Source organism: Acomys russatus, chromosome 5 (genome assembly GCF_903995435.1).
Source record: "Acomys russatus chromosome 5, mAcoRus1.1, whole genome shotgun sequence".
Classification (NCBI taxonomy): Eukaryota; Metazoa; Chordata; class Mammalia; order Rodentia; family Muridae; genus Acomys; species Acomys russatus.
In genome coordinates, this window is record NC_067141.1 from 1,015,056 (window position 1) to 1,033,375 (window position 18,320).

An 18,320-nucleotide genomic window follows, 5' to 3' on the forward strand; every position below is an offset into this window, starting at 1 on the left:
TCCAGCCATGGCCACAGATCAACATTTCAAACTGACTCAAGTTGCTAATGTGAATGTTTTAAGATGTGTATGGATCATTTGCTCCTGGTGGCTTCTGCCAGGCATCATATTTGATTCCAAATTCTAGAGTCCACATCTTTAGCCACTTCTTCCTTACACCTGCTCTAACAATCCATCTCCCCTTGCCTAGTTGCTAAGTGTGTTCTCTCTGGCTCCTGGAGCCTGCTACACCCTCTAAGACCCCAGCACATGGGCAGCTCTTTAGTTACTAAGATGCTCGCTCCTCTTTCTCTATTGGAACCTTCCCCTAGGTGCTTCTGTCTAGTGCCCCAGTGTCCATAAGCCCTCTGGAGCCTCTGCAATCCCAGCCTCTGTAAACCCTCTGGAGCCTCTGCAATCCCAGCCTCTGTAAACCCTCTGGAGCCTCTGCAATCCCAGCGTCTGTAAGCCCTCTGGAGCCTCTGCAATCTTGTCCCTTGTGTCTCTCAGCTCAATCCTAGAAGTCTCATAGCTCCTCCATGTTCTCTTGGGCTTCTCTCTTGTCTCTCTGCTCCCACTTGCAACTTACAGAAACTCCCTCCTGCAGAATTCATTTTGAGACCCTTCCTTTCTTCCTCCATGGACTTGGTTCTATTAAAGCTTCACTCTGCTACTACAAACAGCTTGGCCTCAGTATACATGGACGGTTTAAATTGGGCATGCTCGGGTTTTCAGTAGTGGCAACTTCTGTCAGTGCACAAATAGATAACCCAAATGACTACTTCCCTAGCTATTTAGCATCAGTATTCATCACTGTTCATCCTGGGTCTCCAACAGGTGGCTCAGACTATTCTGACCCTCATACAGACTTTCTGGCTACCATAGTGCTACAAAATTGGCAAGGATTAGATTAATTGACAGCAGAGAGAAGTGGTCTTTGTCTTTTCCTCGGGGAGAAGTATTGCTTGTATATTAACCAATAGGTTATAGTGAAAGGCAAGACCCAACAATTCCAGATGATTCTCCAAAAACGTAAGAACCTGCTCGCTCTGGCAGTCCAGTGCGGAACTAGACACTGCCCTTCTTAAACCCCTTCTCCTTTTCTTAATCCTCCTAGCCACATGCTGTCATATAAGCTTTTTGTTTAGATTTCTTTAACAACCGATCTAAAAGACTCTAACCTAACTTTTAATCAGTTGTAGTTATGGGATTACCAGCCCCTAGCTATGGAGCCAGAAGCCTGTAACTCTTCCTTATACGCTAACAGTAAAGATCAAGCTTGCCCTAATGACGTTGACACCCCCCCCCCATTTAGCCAGAAGTAGTCTAATGATAATGTTGCCCATTTCCCAACTTCTGATTGTTTACCAAGAGTAAACAAAAGGGAAGGGGAATGCAAGCCCCTCAGGCCTTCAGACCTGGACATACCCTAGACTCCTCTAACAGCCAGCTCAGCTCCATGAGATTTAGGTGGCCAAGCTCTACCCTACAGAAAAAAAAAGCCCAAGATCAGGCCACAGAATCACACCAGTCCCTGAGCTTGAAATTCCACCTATCCCTGAGCTTGCCCCAAGATCAGGCCACAAAATTTTACCAATCTCAGGCCACCCTGGAAGGTTCTGCCCCCAAAGAAACCCTGTATAAAGCCTGTCTCCTGCTCAGTTCTTTACTGCTTCTCACCCAAGTTCAGGCATACTCCTAATAAGATTATTTTTATATAACTGTTTGTTCATCGGTTTCTCTCTTTTTTATTTAAATAATTTATTCACATTACATCTAATTGTTGACTCTACACTTGTTCCTTTCTGTTCCCCCCTCCCTCCCTCTTTTACCCTATTTGCCTCCCCTAGGCCTATGACAGAAGGGAACCTCCTCCCTCACCATATGATCATAGCGTATCAGGTCTCATACTGGTAGCCTGCTTATCCTTCCTCTGAATGCCACTGGGCCTCCCCACTAAGGGGAAATGGTCAAATAGGGGACACCAGAGTTCGTGTCAGAGTCAGTGCCCTCTCTCCACACAACTGTGGAGAATGTGCTGTCCACTTGCTTGATCTGAATAGGGGTTCCAGGTTTACTGCATGCATTGTCCTTTGTTGGTACAGTAGTTGGAGGAGACCCTCCTGGCTCCAGATCCACAAGCCTTGATGGTCTTCTTGTAGCATTCCAGAACCCTCTGGGTCCTTCTATTTCCCCATTCTCCCATTCTTCTCTCAGCTGGAATCCCAATAGGAAGTCCCAGCATCTTTCCCAATACCCCACTTAATGAAGACTCTCAGAGGACATCCCTGTTGGGCTCAGTTTCTCTCTTAACCTAGCTATCACACAAATAATTGAGACTTTATTATATTTGTTTAATAATAAGCTTCACAATACAATAACTGAGCAGCTATTATTCTATTCTTAACTCTCTAAGTTAATTAGGCTTCTTCCTAGTGATACTTACACTTTTCAGCTTTCCTGCTCCAGTTCTCTCTCTGACATCTCTTGAGCCTCTCCCATGGCTGAATCCACTTCCTCCACCCCCAGATGGCAGGAAGTCCAGCCCTAGTCTACCCCCAACTCAGTGATTGGCTGTAAGATACTTTGTTGGCATATCAGACGACAGTTGGGTAGCACTGTTCACACAACATTGAGACAGGTTCTCAGAACAAGGATTGCAACCAGATATGGGGGTATAGAAATCAGCATTTGAATTACATAATAAACTTATGCCTGTAATCACCCTCTTGGGTCTTAACCAATAAATCTCTTGTGTGAGATTTGTTGTACTGTGTGATACTGTATTATTCCTTGGTTCCCAACTACTAGAACAGCTTTCCCTCCAGAGCTGTAACACTTCCACCAAATCTATAACAGTTTCCCTTCAGATCTGTAACATTTGTATTGGGGAAATTTTTCCCCTCAGTATGTAACACTTACAGTATTTTACAAATGCAGTAACTGTCTGATTGCAATGTTATATTAGACTACAACGACTAATCTGAATGTTTTCATAATAAACTCCACACCCATTATAAAAAGTTAGTATATAAATAAATAATAAAGAAAGCTTAAGAAGGACTAATTCTATCACCCTAAAGGTAATTTCTGGTGTTTTCTTTATTTCCCTGTAAGTAATAGTACCAATTCTTTTAATATTCAACAAGTGTAGTAGGAGCTTGCAACTATATTACTTATTATACATGAAAGTTTACCTTATTCCATGTCTTCTACATAATTCTAGGTCGTTTTCTTGCTACCAGAGGAGAGGCCTATATTAATGGATATAGTATTTTAGATAACATGATTGAAATTAGAAAGAACTTGGGCTTCTGCCCTCAACATGACATGTTGTTTGATGACTTGACACTGTCCGAACACCTTTTTTTCTACTGTATGGTGAGTCAGAAGTATGTCTTACAAAATTACTTAGTAAATTTTTCTAAGTAAATTTTTCTTTCTTCTTTAATGTACAGATCTATTAACTGTAATACTTTAAATAATTTATTTAACTGTTGTGAAAAAATTATGCCTATCATATTGCCTGATGTTAATATAGATACACATTAAACAATGCAGAAATCAAGTTAAGCATGCCTAACTCTAATCCAGAATCTCTTCCTGCATTCTAGAGTACTTCTTCTTGCCAGGTGTCAACATAGTGTCCTGCAATACTTGATCCAAGGTCTCCTGACAGTGTAGTTTACCAAAGGTCTGGGGCTGCCAAGCTTCTGGCTCAGCAAGAGTTTGGTTTGGTTTGGTTTGGTTTGGTTTGGTTTGGTTTGGTTTTTAATGGCTACAGTTATGTCAGTATTCAGAGTTGTTTTATTATTATTTCAGTCTCTCCCATGTATATAGTGTCTTCTGGTCTATTTTACACTGGGAAGTGGGCCTGCTCACAGCCCCCTCCCTCCTCTCCTCATAGTCCCACCATCACACCCCTCTCCCATTGTCCCATCCCCCTATCTTCAGAGAAGGGGAGCCGCCCCATGGGTACCAACCCACCATGGTACAACAAGTGCCAGCAGGACTAGGTACATCCTCTCCCACTGAGGCCAGAAAAAGCAGTCCAGCTATGGGAAAAGGATCCAAAGGCAGGCAACAGAGTCAGAGATAGCCCCAGCTCTAACTGTAAGTGGGTTAGTGTCCCCCACCCTCCACTGGCAGTCCTGCCTGGCTACAGGAGGTGGCTTCTTCAGATGCCATATTCTCTTTTTGGTAGAAATCTCAGCTAGGCTCACCTCCATAGACTCCCAGAAGCCTCTACTACCCTAGAAATGCCCCCCAATGATTTTCACTCTCTCTCCCAGCCTTCCCCCTCCGCATTCCTGATCCCTATTCTTGTTCCCCTCCCTACCTCGCTTCCACCCAATTCCCTCCATCCATCCACTCAGAGATCTCTTTTATTTCCCCTTCTGAGTGAGATTCAAGCACTCTTCCTTGAGTGCCCTCCTTGTTACTTGGCATCTTTGGGTCTGTGGGCTGTAGCCTTACTACTATCCACTTACAAGTGAGTATATATCCTATCTTCCCCTAAACCCCCATCTCCCACGCCTACCCCACCCCCCATGTCTGTTTTTTTTTTCAAGACAGGGTCTCTGTGTAGCCTTGGCTGTCCTGGACCCACTTTGTAGACCAGGCTGCCCTCAAACTCACAGCGATCTGCCTGCCTCTGCCTCCCAAGTGCTGGGATTAAAGGCTCCATGTGTGTCTCTAATCACAGTTTTTAATGTTTCTTTCCTGTGTTAGGATTAGATCCACATACAAAAATGATGGAAAGAATACACAACTTCCTAAACATCCTGTACAACATCATTTTCCTGCTTCTGTTCTCTCTCTGTACTACTTCCTGCTTTCCCAGATTCTTTTCTCATTTGTTCAGAAGAATTATCACCTTCCATGGCTGTGCTACGTCTAGCCTGCAGACAGACAAAGAGTAGGGTGCGAGCCTTCCCTCTGGAGCCCACAGTGCTAGAGAGCTCTGGGAAAGTTCCCCTCTCAAGAGTTTGGCTCCTGCAGATTTCTTATTTATTCCTGCCACTGTCCTCACCAGGAGAATTCTATGACTGGTGTGCAAAAGAAATAGAAAAACACTTGGTCCCTTGGCTCTCTGGTTTTCTTTCCATTCAAATCAAACTGAAAAGTTTCTCTTGACTGTCAGTCTGGATTAGGGAGCTCTCTTCCAAGCTTTGGACTGCTCGGAGCTCATGCTAAAGGATGTGTAAGTGGTCAATGCACATTGTCTCAGTGACACTCCAGATTCTGGAATCCTTCAGTTCAGCTGCTGACTTTACTTTCCACAGTTCTCTGTGGTGAACATGGTCAGTGGGCTATAAAGAAGTGTATATATTTCCAAATATGTGGGTTTTTCATCTGCTTGTTAATGGGCTACAGATATCTTTATAAAGTCTAAGTATAAAAGAAAACAAAGTTCTGGTGATTAAATCCAGGGTCTTGCACATACCCTGCTGCCAACTTACATCACTTGTTTCTGAATTGTTTGTTTTAACTATCTCTTACATGTTAGGGAAAATACACCAGAAAGAAGACACTTTTAATTGATGTAACATGTCTCTCGGGCTACATCTGCAATACACTTTTGCATATGTATAATGTCTAATGGTCCTTGATTCTTTCTGACAATAAAATTGAATGCATAATATAAATTCTGCCTTCTCTTTCCAGGTAAAAGGACTACCTCAAAACATAAACTGTGTGGAAATTGAGCACATGGTGTCTATGTTTAATCTGCAAGAAAATTACCATACATTATCAAGCTCAGTGAGTGGAGGAGTGAGGCGTAAACTCTCCATCATTATAGCACTTATAGGGGACTCCAAGGTATTCAAACAGCAAAGAAAGGCAAACAGTGTGAACACAGAATGGGAGGTGAGGCAGGGGTTCTGTATGAGTTCTGCCCGCTGTCTGGAAAACTCAGCTCTCTAAAACCTGCACATTGATATGAATCTGAAAGGAACGTAACAGTGTAAACAGAAGAGAGTCATTTGCATTTTTATCACATCTGGTGTAAAATAATGTTTGGGGTTGTTACTATTTTCTTAGGTTCACATCTACTCTGTCATTCTGTGCCTTACCTCCAGTGTTCTCCCTTCAAACGGTAAATAAGCCCATGAGTAGCCAGCCTAGTATTAATTATCAGTGATTGTAGAATTGTTCTTCTGGCTCTTAGGTGGTGATACTTGACGAACCAACATCTGGCATGGACCCAATGTCAAGAAGGACCACCTGGGATATACTTCAGCGTTATAAACACAATCGGACCATTTTACTAACAACCCACTACATGGATGAAGCTGACATCCTGGGTGACCGCATTGCCATCATGGTCAGGGGGACCTTGCACTGCTGTGGCACTTCAGTATTCCTGAAACAAATATACGGTCTCGGTCCATTTGATCATTCCTAGGATACCAATAACTTAATAATATTCTTCTAACATTATCTCTATTATATTTTAGTTATATGCCCAAAACTTTTTCTATTCTACAGTTTTGGCTTCAATTATTATAATTTTAATGTTTTTTAGTTCTGAGATTTTCCTATGTGTCTTAATCATGGTTCTTTGCATTTTTAAACAAAGTGGCTGCCCCAGTTTGTACTTACTGACAATCTTTGTCTCTAGAATATAATTCTGCATCCAGATGATTATTTGGTTGATTGAAATGACTGACTCGTTCATTCATTCACTCATTCATTCAGACAAGAGAAATGAGGTTTCCCTTACTTTAGTTCCTTTGTTACCAACCAGGGTCAAATTCCCATCCAGACGAATCTGAAATGTGACCGGTGAAAAGAATGTAATGCAGAATAAATGAGTCAGATAAGTAAAGGCTGGAGACGTGGCTTTTAGTTAGGAACATACAGTACTCTTACAGAGGACTTACATTCAATTGGCATCACTACATGGCAGCTCCTAATCATCTATAATTCCAGTTCCAAGGAATCATTTGCCCTCTGGTAGCTTCCACAGGAACTAGGCATGCATGTGGTACATAGACATACATGTGGGCAAAATACTCATATGCATCAAATTAGGTTATGTAGGTGAAATAAAACAATTCTTTGATAATTATATCTATCTGTAATAAGTGATAAAATTGGTATCTTAAACAGTGAATTATTGTGGGTTAAAATTATAGCAGAAATTTTAATTAGAGGCTATGTAATGTATGACATGGTGGTAGGATTCTCAAATTAGAGTATAGAAACATAAGTAGAAATAATTAAAGGTTAACTAACATGAATTTACTCAGGATTTGAGTCCACTCGACTCAGTTGCTAATCTCCTCTGTACTGGTTACCATGTTCTGTCCCTTATGTGTTAAATTCAAAACAATAGCCCCACTTCATAGAACATAATTCTTTCAGAAGTTTAAATATTATATTGTTATCATGTTCTCATACATATAATTAGATTATTTTATTTTGTGTGTAAAGGTGAATTTGCCTGCATGTGTGTATGTGACCACATGTGTCCCTGGTACTGACAGAGGTCAGGGCATTGGATTCCCTGGAGCTCATTATGGGTGGATATGAACCACCATATGTGTGTGAAGAACTAAACCTAGGTCCTCTGCAAGAGCAACAAGTGATGGTAACTGCTGAGCCATCTCTTAAGTTGCCGGCAACCCCAGATATATATTTTAAATAATCTAATGTCAATTTTGACACCAATTTCATTTTTCAAAGTTTATGATTACCTTACAGATTGAAACACCCCACAGAAAATACATTTTTATCTGTAGTATTCACTAGTGTATCCTTGAGGCTTAGATTAGTATGTGATGCATAATGTATAACAACAGTGAATAAATGGTTAGTGAGATTTCTATTTCAAAAATAAGTAGCTAAGATTTCTATTTCAAAAATAAGTAGCCCAGTAATGGGGCCCTTGCTTTGTATATCAGCTATGTTTTGGTTATATACTCTAAATAATTATAGTTCACTAGGGACTGTACTGAAATTCTAGAAGTAGCTCATATTTATTGAGTGTCTTATAATGCCATTTGAAAGCTTTTTCATTACTAAAAGTCTTATGGTATACCATATCTTCTTCCTCATAGGAGTAGATAACCTGAGCCATGAAGAGCAAAATTGGTCTTAAGGGTATTTTAAAAAGGCATAGAAAGATTCTTCAGCTGTTCATCTGGTTTATTTCAGGTGCTGGATATCACATAGTCCTGGAGAAGGAACCATATTGTGATATTGACAATATCTTTGCAATCATTCAGCATCATGTTCCAGGTGCTATGTTGGAAAATGATATAGGAAATGAATTATCATTTATCCTACCCAAGATGTATGTATCGAGGTATGGATCTCCATAATTCTAGATGGTTTATTTGGAGCTTACCAGAAACATGTTTTCATTTTCTAGGCTTAGTAACTTTAGTGAGTAATGCATTTGTAGTAAACCAAGTTTCTTTATATAGCTTCCATTTGCAAAGTAGACTTAGGAAGCTCAAAGCTCAGTATTTCTGTTACTAAACAGAGGATTGCCTAGTAATTTCAAGTTCACTCAAGGCTTATTTGATCCTTTATCATAGCTTTTTTGGTCATAGCTTTTTAATGTTAGTGATGGGCAGGAATGGCACTGTGCTTTCAGTATACAAACAGATGAAGAGAAGTGGGGCCAAGAGATATATTAAGATGGTAAGAGTAAAACACAGATTGAGTGGCAATTCTTAGAGAAGCTACAATACATCTGTCTGACCTATCCAAATAAATTACTGAAGGGAGACATCAAGATATTTTAGTGTAATTTCCATCCCAGCTAAGGGAAATGGATACAAAGTATGTCCATTATTCATGTACAAGATTTGTGTTCCCGCCAAAGTTATTGCAGCTCAGATATCCATCTGTGATTAATAATGCCCCCCCATAAACTCATGTATTTGAACACTTCATCCCAAGTTTGTAGAACTGTTTGGAAAGGATTAGAAGGTATGGCCTTGCCAAAGGAGGTGTATCCCTGGGAATAAGCTTTAAGGTTTCAAAAGCCCTTGCCATTCCTAGTTCTCTCTCTCTCTCTCTCTCTCTCTCTCTCTCTCTCTCTCTCTCTCTCTCTCTCTCTCTCTTTCTCTCTCTCTCTCTCTGTCTCTCTACCTCTTGCTTGTGAAGCAAACATAAGCTCTTAGCTACTATTCTAGCACCATGCCAGTCTGCTTGCTTCCAGTCTCCCTGCCATGATGAGCAATGATGATGAACTAAGCAAGCCCCCAGTAAACTATTTCATTTATAAGTTGTCTTGGTCATGGTGTCTCTCCATTGCAATTGAAAAGTAATTAAGGTACCATTCTCATAAATATAAGTTGGCTTCCATACATAAGAATAGCTATTAGATAACAAAAGAAACATCCAGAATAAAATGATTATACCTCATGTAAGCCATTGAGTACCTCACTGCAAGGTAAAAATCAAAATATAAGAATATATTGGTTATCTCCAACATCTTACTAGCTAAGATTGTTTATCTGCTTTATGGCAAGCACAGATCTCAGATCTTTATATGTGTATATTTACACGATCAAGTAATGAGAAAGATATTTTAAAATAACTTCATATCACTATTTTTCTATCCATAGAATATGACTAATCAAAATTATAAGGTTCTAAGATGCTTGATTGAGAAGACTGATCTGTTCAACAAAGCTTCAGTCATACTTATTAGGAAATACAAACAAAACAAATTGCCTATATTTAGAATGAGAGAATAATACCACTACATATACTAAAGACAGTATATTAAAATAATAGCATAAGAATAAGGAGCCGGGCATGATGGTGCACGCCTTTAATCCCAGCACTTGGGAGGCAGAGGCAGGTGGATTGCTGTGAGTTCATGGCTAGACTGGTCTACAAAAGTGAGTCTAGGACAGCCAAGGCTACACAGAGAAACCCTGTCTCGGGACAAAAAATGTTATAAGTGGTACGGTACCAATAACACCTTTGCTCAAACTGAAGAAACTTCCTTAAAGGGCTGGTGATCCAACTTAGTTCTTCCCCTCAGACCCTTCTAGTCTTCCCTTCTAGCTCATCTCCAGTCCCTTATGTCAAGCACCAAAACCCAGAAACACTTTCTACCAGAGACCTCCCAGTAGCCACACAAGGCTGGGACTCAAGATTTGTCCTTCCTTTCCTTCATTACAATCTCTCCAGTCTCACCTGAAGTCCTTTAGCAATGTGCTTGCAGGTAGGGGAAAGGATTGAGGGAGCCAGCAGGACAAAGGACACCACAAGAAGACTTACAGAATAAACTAACCTGGGCCTATGAGGGCTCACAGAGACTGAACCACCAACCAAAGAGCACAGAGTCTGGACCTAGGCTTCCTACACCTATGTAACAGATGAACAGCATGCTCTTTGTGTGGGTCACCTAACAATTAGAGCTGGAGCTGTGTCTGACTCTGTTGCCTGCCTTTGGATCCCTTTACCCTAGGTGGGTTGCCTTATCTAGCCTCAGTGGGAGAGGACACAGTTGGTCCTGCTGCAACTTGCTGTACCAGTGTGGATTGGTACCCATTGGGGGGGTGGTCTTCCCCTTCTATGAGGAGAAAGGGAGGGGAAAATGGGAGGAGTGTGGCATAAGGGTAGGACTGGGAGGAGAGAAGGAAGGGGGCTGCAATCAGACTGTAAAGTGATTAAATAAATTCAGGGGAGTAAATCCCTCACTCTAAAGAAAAAAAGTAAATCAAGGTACAGGAGGAGGTCCTCCTCAGTCACAGACATAGGGGAGGGAAATAGGGGGAAAATGGTAAGGAGGGAGGAATGGGAGGATACAGGGATGGGCTAACAATTTAGATGTAATATGAATAAATTAATAAAATATTTTTAAAATCAAGGTACAGGAAGCATACAAAATAGAAAGAACCAGAAAAAAAATTCCCCATAATACATAATAAACGTAACACTAAATGTACAAAACAAAGAAAGGATATTAAAAGCTGCAAGGAAAAAGACCAAGTCACACTTAAAGGCAGGCCCAATAGAACACTTGACTTCTAAGTGTTAAAAGCCAGAAGGGCCAGGAAAGATGATCTGTAAGTCCTGAGACTACAGCTACCAGCCTAGACTACTATACCCTGCAAAACTATCGATCACAATAGACAGATAAATAAAAATATCCCACAATAAAATAAAATCTAAGCAATCAATCTACCAATCAAAAACTACAGAAAGGAAAACTTCAGTTGGAAGAGGTAACCCATACCATAGAAGACACAAGAAGTAAATAATGCCAGAACAGAAATCAAAAGGAAGGAACCCACGCACAATAACAAAAAAGTAACAAAAATTAGTAAATACTGATCAATGACAATATTAATGGGCCCAATTCCCCAATAAGAAAACATAGACTAACAGATTGGATTAGAAAAGAGGATTCGTCTTTCTGCTACATCTAAGAAACACACATCAAAGATATATCATCTCAGTATAAAGGGATAGAAAAAGCTATTTAAAACACATGGTCAATATAGTGGGGGAGAAGGTCCCTCTTGGTCTTAGACCTAGGGTAAGAGAATAGGGTGAAAGTGGGAGGGTGGGAGGAATGGGAGAATACAAGTGGTGGGATAACAATTGAGTTGTAATCTGAATAAATTAATAAAACTAAAAAAAGAAAAGAAAAATCTATATTCAAACATAAACCACATGATCAAAGAAACTAGCATGTGTAGCTATGTCAACATTTGACAAAATAGACTTCAAACAACAACAGGAAGAAGAAGAAGAAGAAGAAGAAGAAGAAGAAGAAGAAGAAGAAGAAGAAGAAGAAGAAGAAGAAGAAGAAGAAGAAGAGATAGAGAACAGTACAGAATTGTCAAAGGAGAAAAACATCTACCAAGAGGACATTGCAATTATAAACACAAAGACACATAAGTTTATAAAAGAAATGCTATTACAACTAAAATCACATATTGACCCAGACACAGTAATAATGAGTGGATTCAATACCCAATTTTCAGCAATAGACAGGTCATCCAGGAAAAAATTAAACAGAATGCTGAAGTTAAATCACATTTCACCCAAACACAATAGAATTTACTTTGTTTTCGGCAGTTTGTATAACTTTCTCCAAAATTGACCACATACTTGGGCACAAACAAGTCTCAGCAGATATAGGAAAATGGAAAATACTCTGTGCATAGTTTCTGACCACCATGGACTAAAAGTGGATATCAAAATCATACAAAATCCTAGAGTCTGAACATCTTACTACCGAATAAAAAATTGGCCAAAGGAAGAATTGAAAACTCTTTTAGAACTGGATGAAAATAGCAAAACCTATGGGACACAATGAAGGCATGTCTGAGAGCAATCTCAAAGCATTAAGTTCCAATACCAGAAATTGCAGAGATCTCATATTTGTAACTTAGTGTCACACCTTAAAGCTCTATAGCAACAGGAAGAAATAACACCCTCCAGAAAATTGTCTGGGAAGAAATAATCAAGCTCAAGTTTAAAACCAAAGTAATAAAAGCAACAACAATATGAAGAATCAATGAAATTAAGAATTGGTTGAAAAATGAATAAGATTGAAGTTAGCTGAATTAACTAAAAGATAGAAAAGATCCAAGAAAAAAAAAAGATTAAATGGGAGAACATTACAAAAGCTACCAAAGAAAACCAGAGAATCATAAGTATAGATTTTAAAATCTATACTTCACCAAACTGGAGAACCTAAAGGAAATGAATTAATTTCTTGATATACACAACCTACCAAATTTAAATGAAGATCAAATAAACTATTTAAACAGACCCGTAATTCCTAGTGAAATAGTAACAGCATTTAAATGTCTCCCAATCAAAAGAAACTGAGGCACAGGTGGATTCAGTGCAGAATTCTACCAGACCATTGAAGAAAAATTAATACCAATAGTATTCATATTATTTCACAAAATAGAAACTGAAGGAACATTTTCAAAATATTTATATGAGACCACTGTTACCCTTACCTAAACTACACAAACACCAAAAAGAGAAAATTAAAGACCATATCTATCATGAATATACATGCAAAATTTCTCAATTAAATCATTGTAAACCTAACCCAAGAATACATCAAAAAAACACTATTATTTATGATTAGAGATGCAGGGATAGTTCAACATACCTAAATTGATAGATGTAATTCATCACATAATATGAAAGACAAAACTATATGATCATCTTATTGGATGCAAAAAAAAAATGCCTCTGAGAAAAGCCAATACCTCTTCATAATTAAAATCCTAGAGAAACTAGAGATACAATGGACATACATCAACATAATAAAAATATTTCATAATAACCTCACAGCCAACATCAGCTTAAAAAGAGAGAAACTCAAAGCATTTCTACTAAAGTCAGAAACAAGTCAAGGATGTCCATTCTCTCATTGCCTATTCAATATAGTACTTGAAGTCTTAGCTACTGCAGTAAAACAACTGAAGGAGATCAAAGAATACAAATAGAAAGGGAAGAGGTCAAAGTATCTTCATTTGCAGATGATATGAATCTATACATAAAAGTCCACCTGGAAACTTGTACGGCTGACAAAACACTTTAAGAAGGAAAATGTAGGCGACACAGAGATCTTTGTGCTCACAGACATGCACCAGGGGCACTTGGAATGTTAAACACACAAGGTTGTTCTTTCAAGGGAAGGAATGCAAATCTTCTTTTCTGCCTGGAAGGCTGGAGTGGACATCCTTTCTAGACTGGTCACATCTGTGTGTTTAGAGACTTATAGCACTAGACCTTCCTCCATACTCTCATTGTTAATTTGCTTTTTTTTTTCCTTAGTCAATTGTAAAACCTGTTTTTCTCTGTCAAACTATAGAAACTATGAATTTGACAAAGAGCTTCAATGTAGTCATATCTGGTTGATATTTAGCTTACTTTGTTCCCCTAGACTTGTGTATGCTTTGTTGCACACATGGGATTGAGTTAAGCATCACCAGAATAAATTTCTCCAAATTATGCTGTACTTAAATGTGCCTAAGTAAACACTCAGGGTCAGATTCTCAAAGTTTGAGCCAACACCTGCTACTAAGTTGTGTTGAGCTGAACTGCCTTCATGCTTACCACAGTTTATCTTTCAGCTGTCAGTTAAGGTTGCAGAAACCCCTGCAATAGGATACAAAACTTACACAAAAATCAGTAACCTTTCTATATATAAATTTCAAACAAATTGAGAAACAGCTCAGAAAAAGACACTATCTTTTGCAATAGCCTAAAAATAATTAAATACCTAAGCAAGTGAAAAATTTGTATAAAAACTTTAAGACATGGAAGAAATTAATTGAAGAAGATGTCAGAAGATGGAAAAATCTGTGTTCATGTGCCCATGGATCAATAAGATTAATATAGTGACAGTGGTCGTCCTACCAAAAGCGGTCTACAGATTTAATGCAATCTCATCAAATTTCCAACACAGTTCTCACAAAAACTGTTAAAACAATGTTCAGCTTAGTATGGAAACACACACACACACACACACACACACACACACACACACACACACACACACAAGCAATCCTGAATAACAAAACAACTGCTAGCGGAATCCCCACACCTACTTCGAGTTGTATGATAGAGCTGCAGTAATAGTAATTAAAAGGGAGGGAGGAGGAGGGAAGAAGAAGATGAAGAAAGAGGAAAAGGAAGAGAAAGAAGAAGAATGTTAGTGGCACAAAAACAGATAAGTTGACCAAATTGAATCAGTTTGAAGACCCAGACATAAATCCACACCCCTATGGACACCTGATTTTTTTAAAGGGGGGCAGAGGGGAAAGGGTGCATCTTTAACAAATTATTCTGGTCAAACTGGATGGCTGAATGTAAAAGAATGTAAATGGGTCCATAGCTATCACCCTCCTCAAAACTCAACCCGAATGAAGCAAGAAACTTAATGTAAGACCAGGCACCCTTAAATCTGATAGAAGAGAAAGTATAGTATAGGCTTAAATTCATTGGCACAGGAAATGACTTTCTGAGTAGAACACCAATAGCACAGGTGCTAAGACCTCATGAAAAGCCTTACAACAAATGCTATCATTTTGGCAGAACAGCAGGCTACTGGATGGGAAAATAATTTACCAATTATACATCTATAGATAGTTAGTATCTAAGATATATTAGATAGGTAGGTAGGTAGATAGATAGATAGATAGATAGATAGATAGATAGATAGATGGATGATAGATAGATAGATAGGGTGCAGAAGTAATTAATGAGTTCTCAAAAGATGAAAATCAAATGGCTAAAAAACACTGAAGTGTCCAGCATCTTTAGCCACCAAGGAAATATAAATTAAAACTACTTTGAGATTTCATCTTACCCCAGTCAATATGGCCAAGATCAATAAAACAAATGCTGTCAAGAATGGGAGGAATGGGAACACTCATCTATTGCTGGTGCAAATGCCAACTTATACAGGCACTGTGGAAATCATTGTGGCAGTTCCTTAGAAAGCTGTGACTGAATCTGCCTCAGGATCCAGCTGTACCACTCTTAGGCATATACTCAAAGGTCTCTCCGTTCTACTAAACTTGCTCATTTATGTTCATTGCTGCTGTATTCATAATAGCCAGAATTGGAAACTGATGAATGGGTAATTAAAATGTAGCACAATTTCACAATGTAATGTTATTTAGCTGTTTAAAAATCTGAAATTTTCAAGTAAACAGGAATAGCTCCAGAAAAAGTCATCCTGAGTCAGAAAGCCTAGACAGTCCCTAAAAGACAAATATTGCACATTTTCCTCATATGTCATATTAAAAGCACACACACACACACACACACACACACACACACACACACACGATGATACTTTTTTCAAAGGGAAACAGATGGAATGGATCTGCAAGAAGATGAGGTTGGGAGGAGTGGAGGGAGGGAAAGTGCAGTTGGGATGTATTGAATGAGAGACACATTTAAAATATAAAAATAAATAATTAAGTCTCGCAACCAAAAACGCCCAGGATCAGATAGTTTTAGAGCAGGATTCTACTAGACTTTCAAAGGAGAATTAATGCCAAAACTCCTCAAATCATTTCACAAAATAGAAACAGAAGGAACATTGCCCAATTTGTTGCCAAGGCCACAGTTATCCTAATAGATACCCAAACCACATAAAGACCTAACAAAGAAAAATAATTTCAGACATTTCCCTTATGAACATAGATGCAAAATTCTTCAACAAAATAATTGCAAAAATAATTCTAGAATGAACCAGAAAGATCAACCAATGTCAAGTAACTTCCATCCCCAGAGACTCAGGGATGGTTCAAGATAGGTAAATCAATAAAAGTAACCCAGCATGTAAACAAACTGAAAGGCAAAAAGTACATGATCATTTTTTCAGAAGCTGAAAATACCTGTGGCAAAATTCAACATGATAAAAGTATGTGATAAAAGAGCAACTAGGAACATGAGGAACAGACCTCAACATATGAAAACTTACAGCAAGTCCACAACCAATATTAACCTAAATGGAGAAAAACCCAAAGCATATCCACTAAACTCAGGAACAAGACCAGAATATCTCCTCTTTTCATCTATTGAATATAAGACTTAAAGACTTAGAACAATAAAGAACTGATAGAAAAAATAGAAATAAGAAGGGAAGCAATCAAAGTATCCTAATTTTCAGATGATATGAATGTATGCCAGGAAATTTCTACAGCTGATAAATACTTTAAGCTAAGTATCAGGATATAAAATTAATATACAAAAGCCAGTAGCCATACTTTATGCAAATGAGAGGCTGAAAAAGAAATAAGGGAAACAGCACAATAGCTTCAAAAGGTATATTGGAATAACTTCAAGCAAGTGATAAGTTTGTATAATAAAAAAAAAAAAACTTTAAGAACCTGAAGAAAGGAATTGAAGAAGACACTAAAAGATGGAAAGATCTCTCATTCTCATGGGCCAGTAGAATTAATAAATGTGAAAATGGCCATTCTACTAAAAGCAATCTCCAGAAAAACCGTATCAATATTATTCATATAAACTGAAAAATAATCTTAAACTTCATATGGAAACACACACAAAAAAAAAAACAGAATAGCTAACATAATCTTAAGTCAAGTATCAACACTCCAATTTTCAGTTGTACTATATAGCTGTAATAATTAAAAACAGCATGACATTGACAAAAAACAGATAAATTGACTAATGGAATAGAACTGAAGATATTGGCTTAATGCCTCAAACCTATGGACATCTGATGGCTTGCAAAGCAGCAGAAATACATACTGGAGAAAAGATAACATCTTCAACAAATGATTCTGGTCAAAGTGGATAGATGCATGTAAAAGAATGAAAATGAATCCATATCTAAAACCCTGAACAAAACTCTACTCCATATGGATCAGAGACCTCAAAACAAGACATCCTGAATCTGACAGAAAAAAAATGCAGAATACGTTTTAATTCATCAACACAGGAAAGAGCTTTCTGATCAGAAACCCCAGTGGTGCAGGCATTAAGAACAACAATTAATAAATGGAACTTTGTGAAGCTAAAGGGCATCTGTACAGCAAATGACACCATCATTCAAACACAGAGGAAGCCTATAGAATGGCTGTGTGTGTATGTGTGTATTTACCAGTCACTATTTAGTATATACAAAAACAACAGCAAAGTAGTCCTGATTATGGCTATTAAAAATAAGGTATAGAACTAAACAGAGTTCTCAAAAGATGAAACACAAATAGCTGAAAAATACTTTAGAAATGCTCAAAATTCTTAGCCATAGGGAAGTGAAAACTAGAACTACTTTGAAATTTCATCACCACAGTTAGAAAGGTCAACGTGAATAAGCCAAATGACCGCATATACTAGCACGGTTATGGGGAAAGGGAACACATATCCATTGCTTGCAAGAGTGAAAATGGCTACAGCCACTATGGAAATTAGTGTGGAGGATTCTCAAAAATCTGAAAATAGATCTACCACAAGATCCAACTGTGCCACTCTTTGACATATAACTAAAGGACTCTACAAATTACTGCAGAGATACTTGCTCATCTATGTTCATTGCTACTTTATTCTTAATAGCCAGAAATTGGGAACAACCTAGATGTCCATCAGCTAATGAATAGATAGTGAAAAATATGGTACATTTACACAATGAAATTATTCAGCTGTTGATAAACTTACGAAATTTTGTGTAAATGGGTGGAGTTAGAAACAATCATCCCAAAAGGCATAACTCAGTCCCAGAAATACAAGCATTGCATGTTTGCTCTTATTAGTGGATGTTAACTTTTAAGCCTTTGATATGTAGGTTTTATTTAGAATACCCATGGAAGCTAGGTAGCTAGTAAGGGGCCAGAGGAGAGGAGAGGATCTTT

The 18,320-nt window shown here is 38.3% G+C and overlaps 1 protein-coding gene across 1 annotated transcript in view; it reads left to right on the plus strand.

The window, feature by feature from the left end:
- LOC127190153 (phospholipid-transporting ATPase ABCA3-like) overlaps positions 1-18,320 on the plus strand; it is a 121,608-nt gene that overhangs the window by 53,924 nt on the left and 49,364 nt on the right. Inside the window, exons 12-15 of the mRNA XM_051147175.1 lie at positions 3,206-3,360; positions 5,647-5,802; positions 6,152-6,362; positions 8,143-8,293. Coding sequence (XP_051003132.1) covers positions 3,206-3,360; positions 5,647-5,802; positions 6,152-6,362; positions 8,143-8,293 — 673 coding nt within the window. The remainder of the gene's footprint in view (positions 1-3,205; positions 3,361-5,646; positions 5,803-6,151; positions 6,363-8,142; positions 8,294-18,320) is intronic.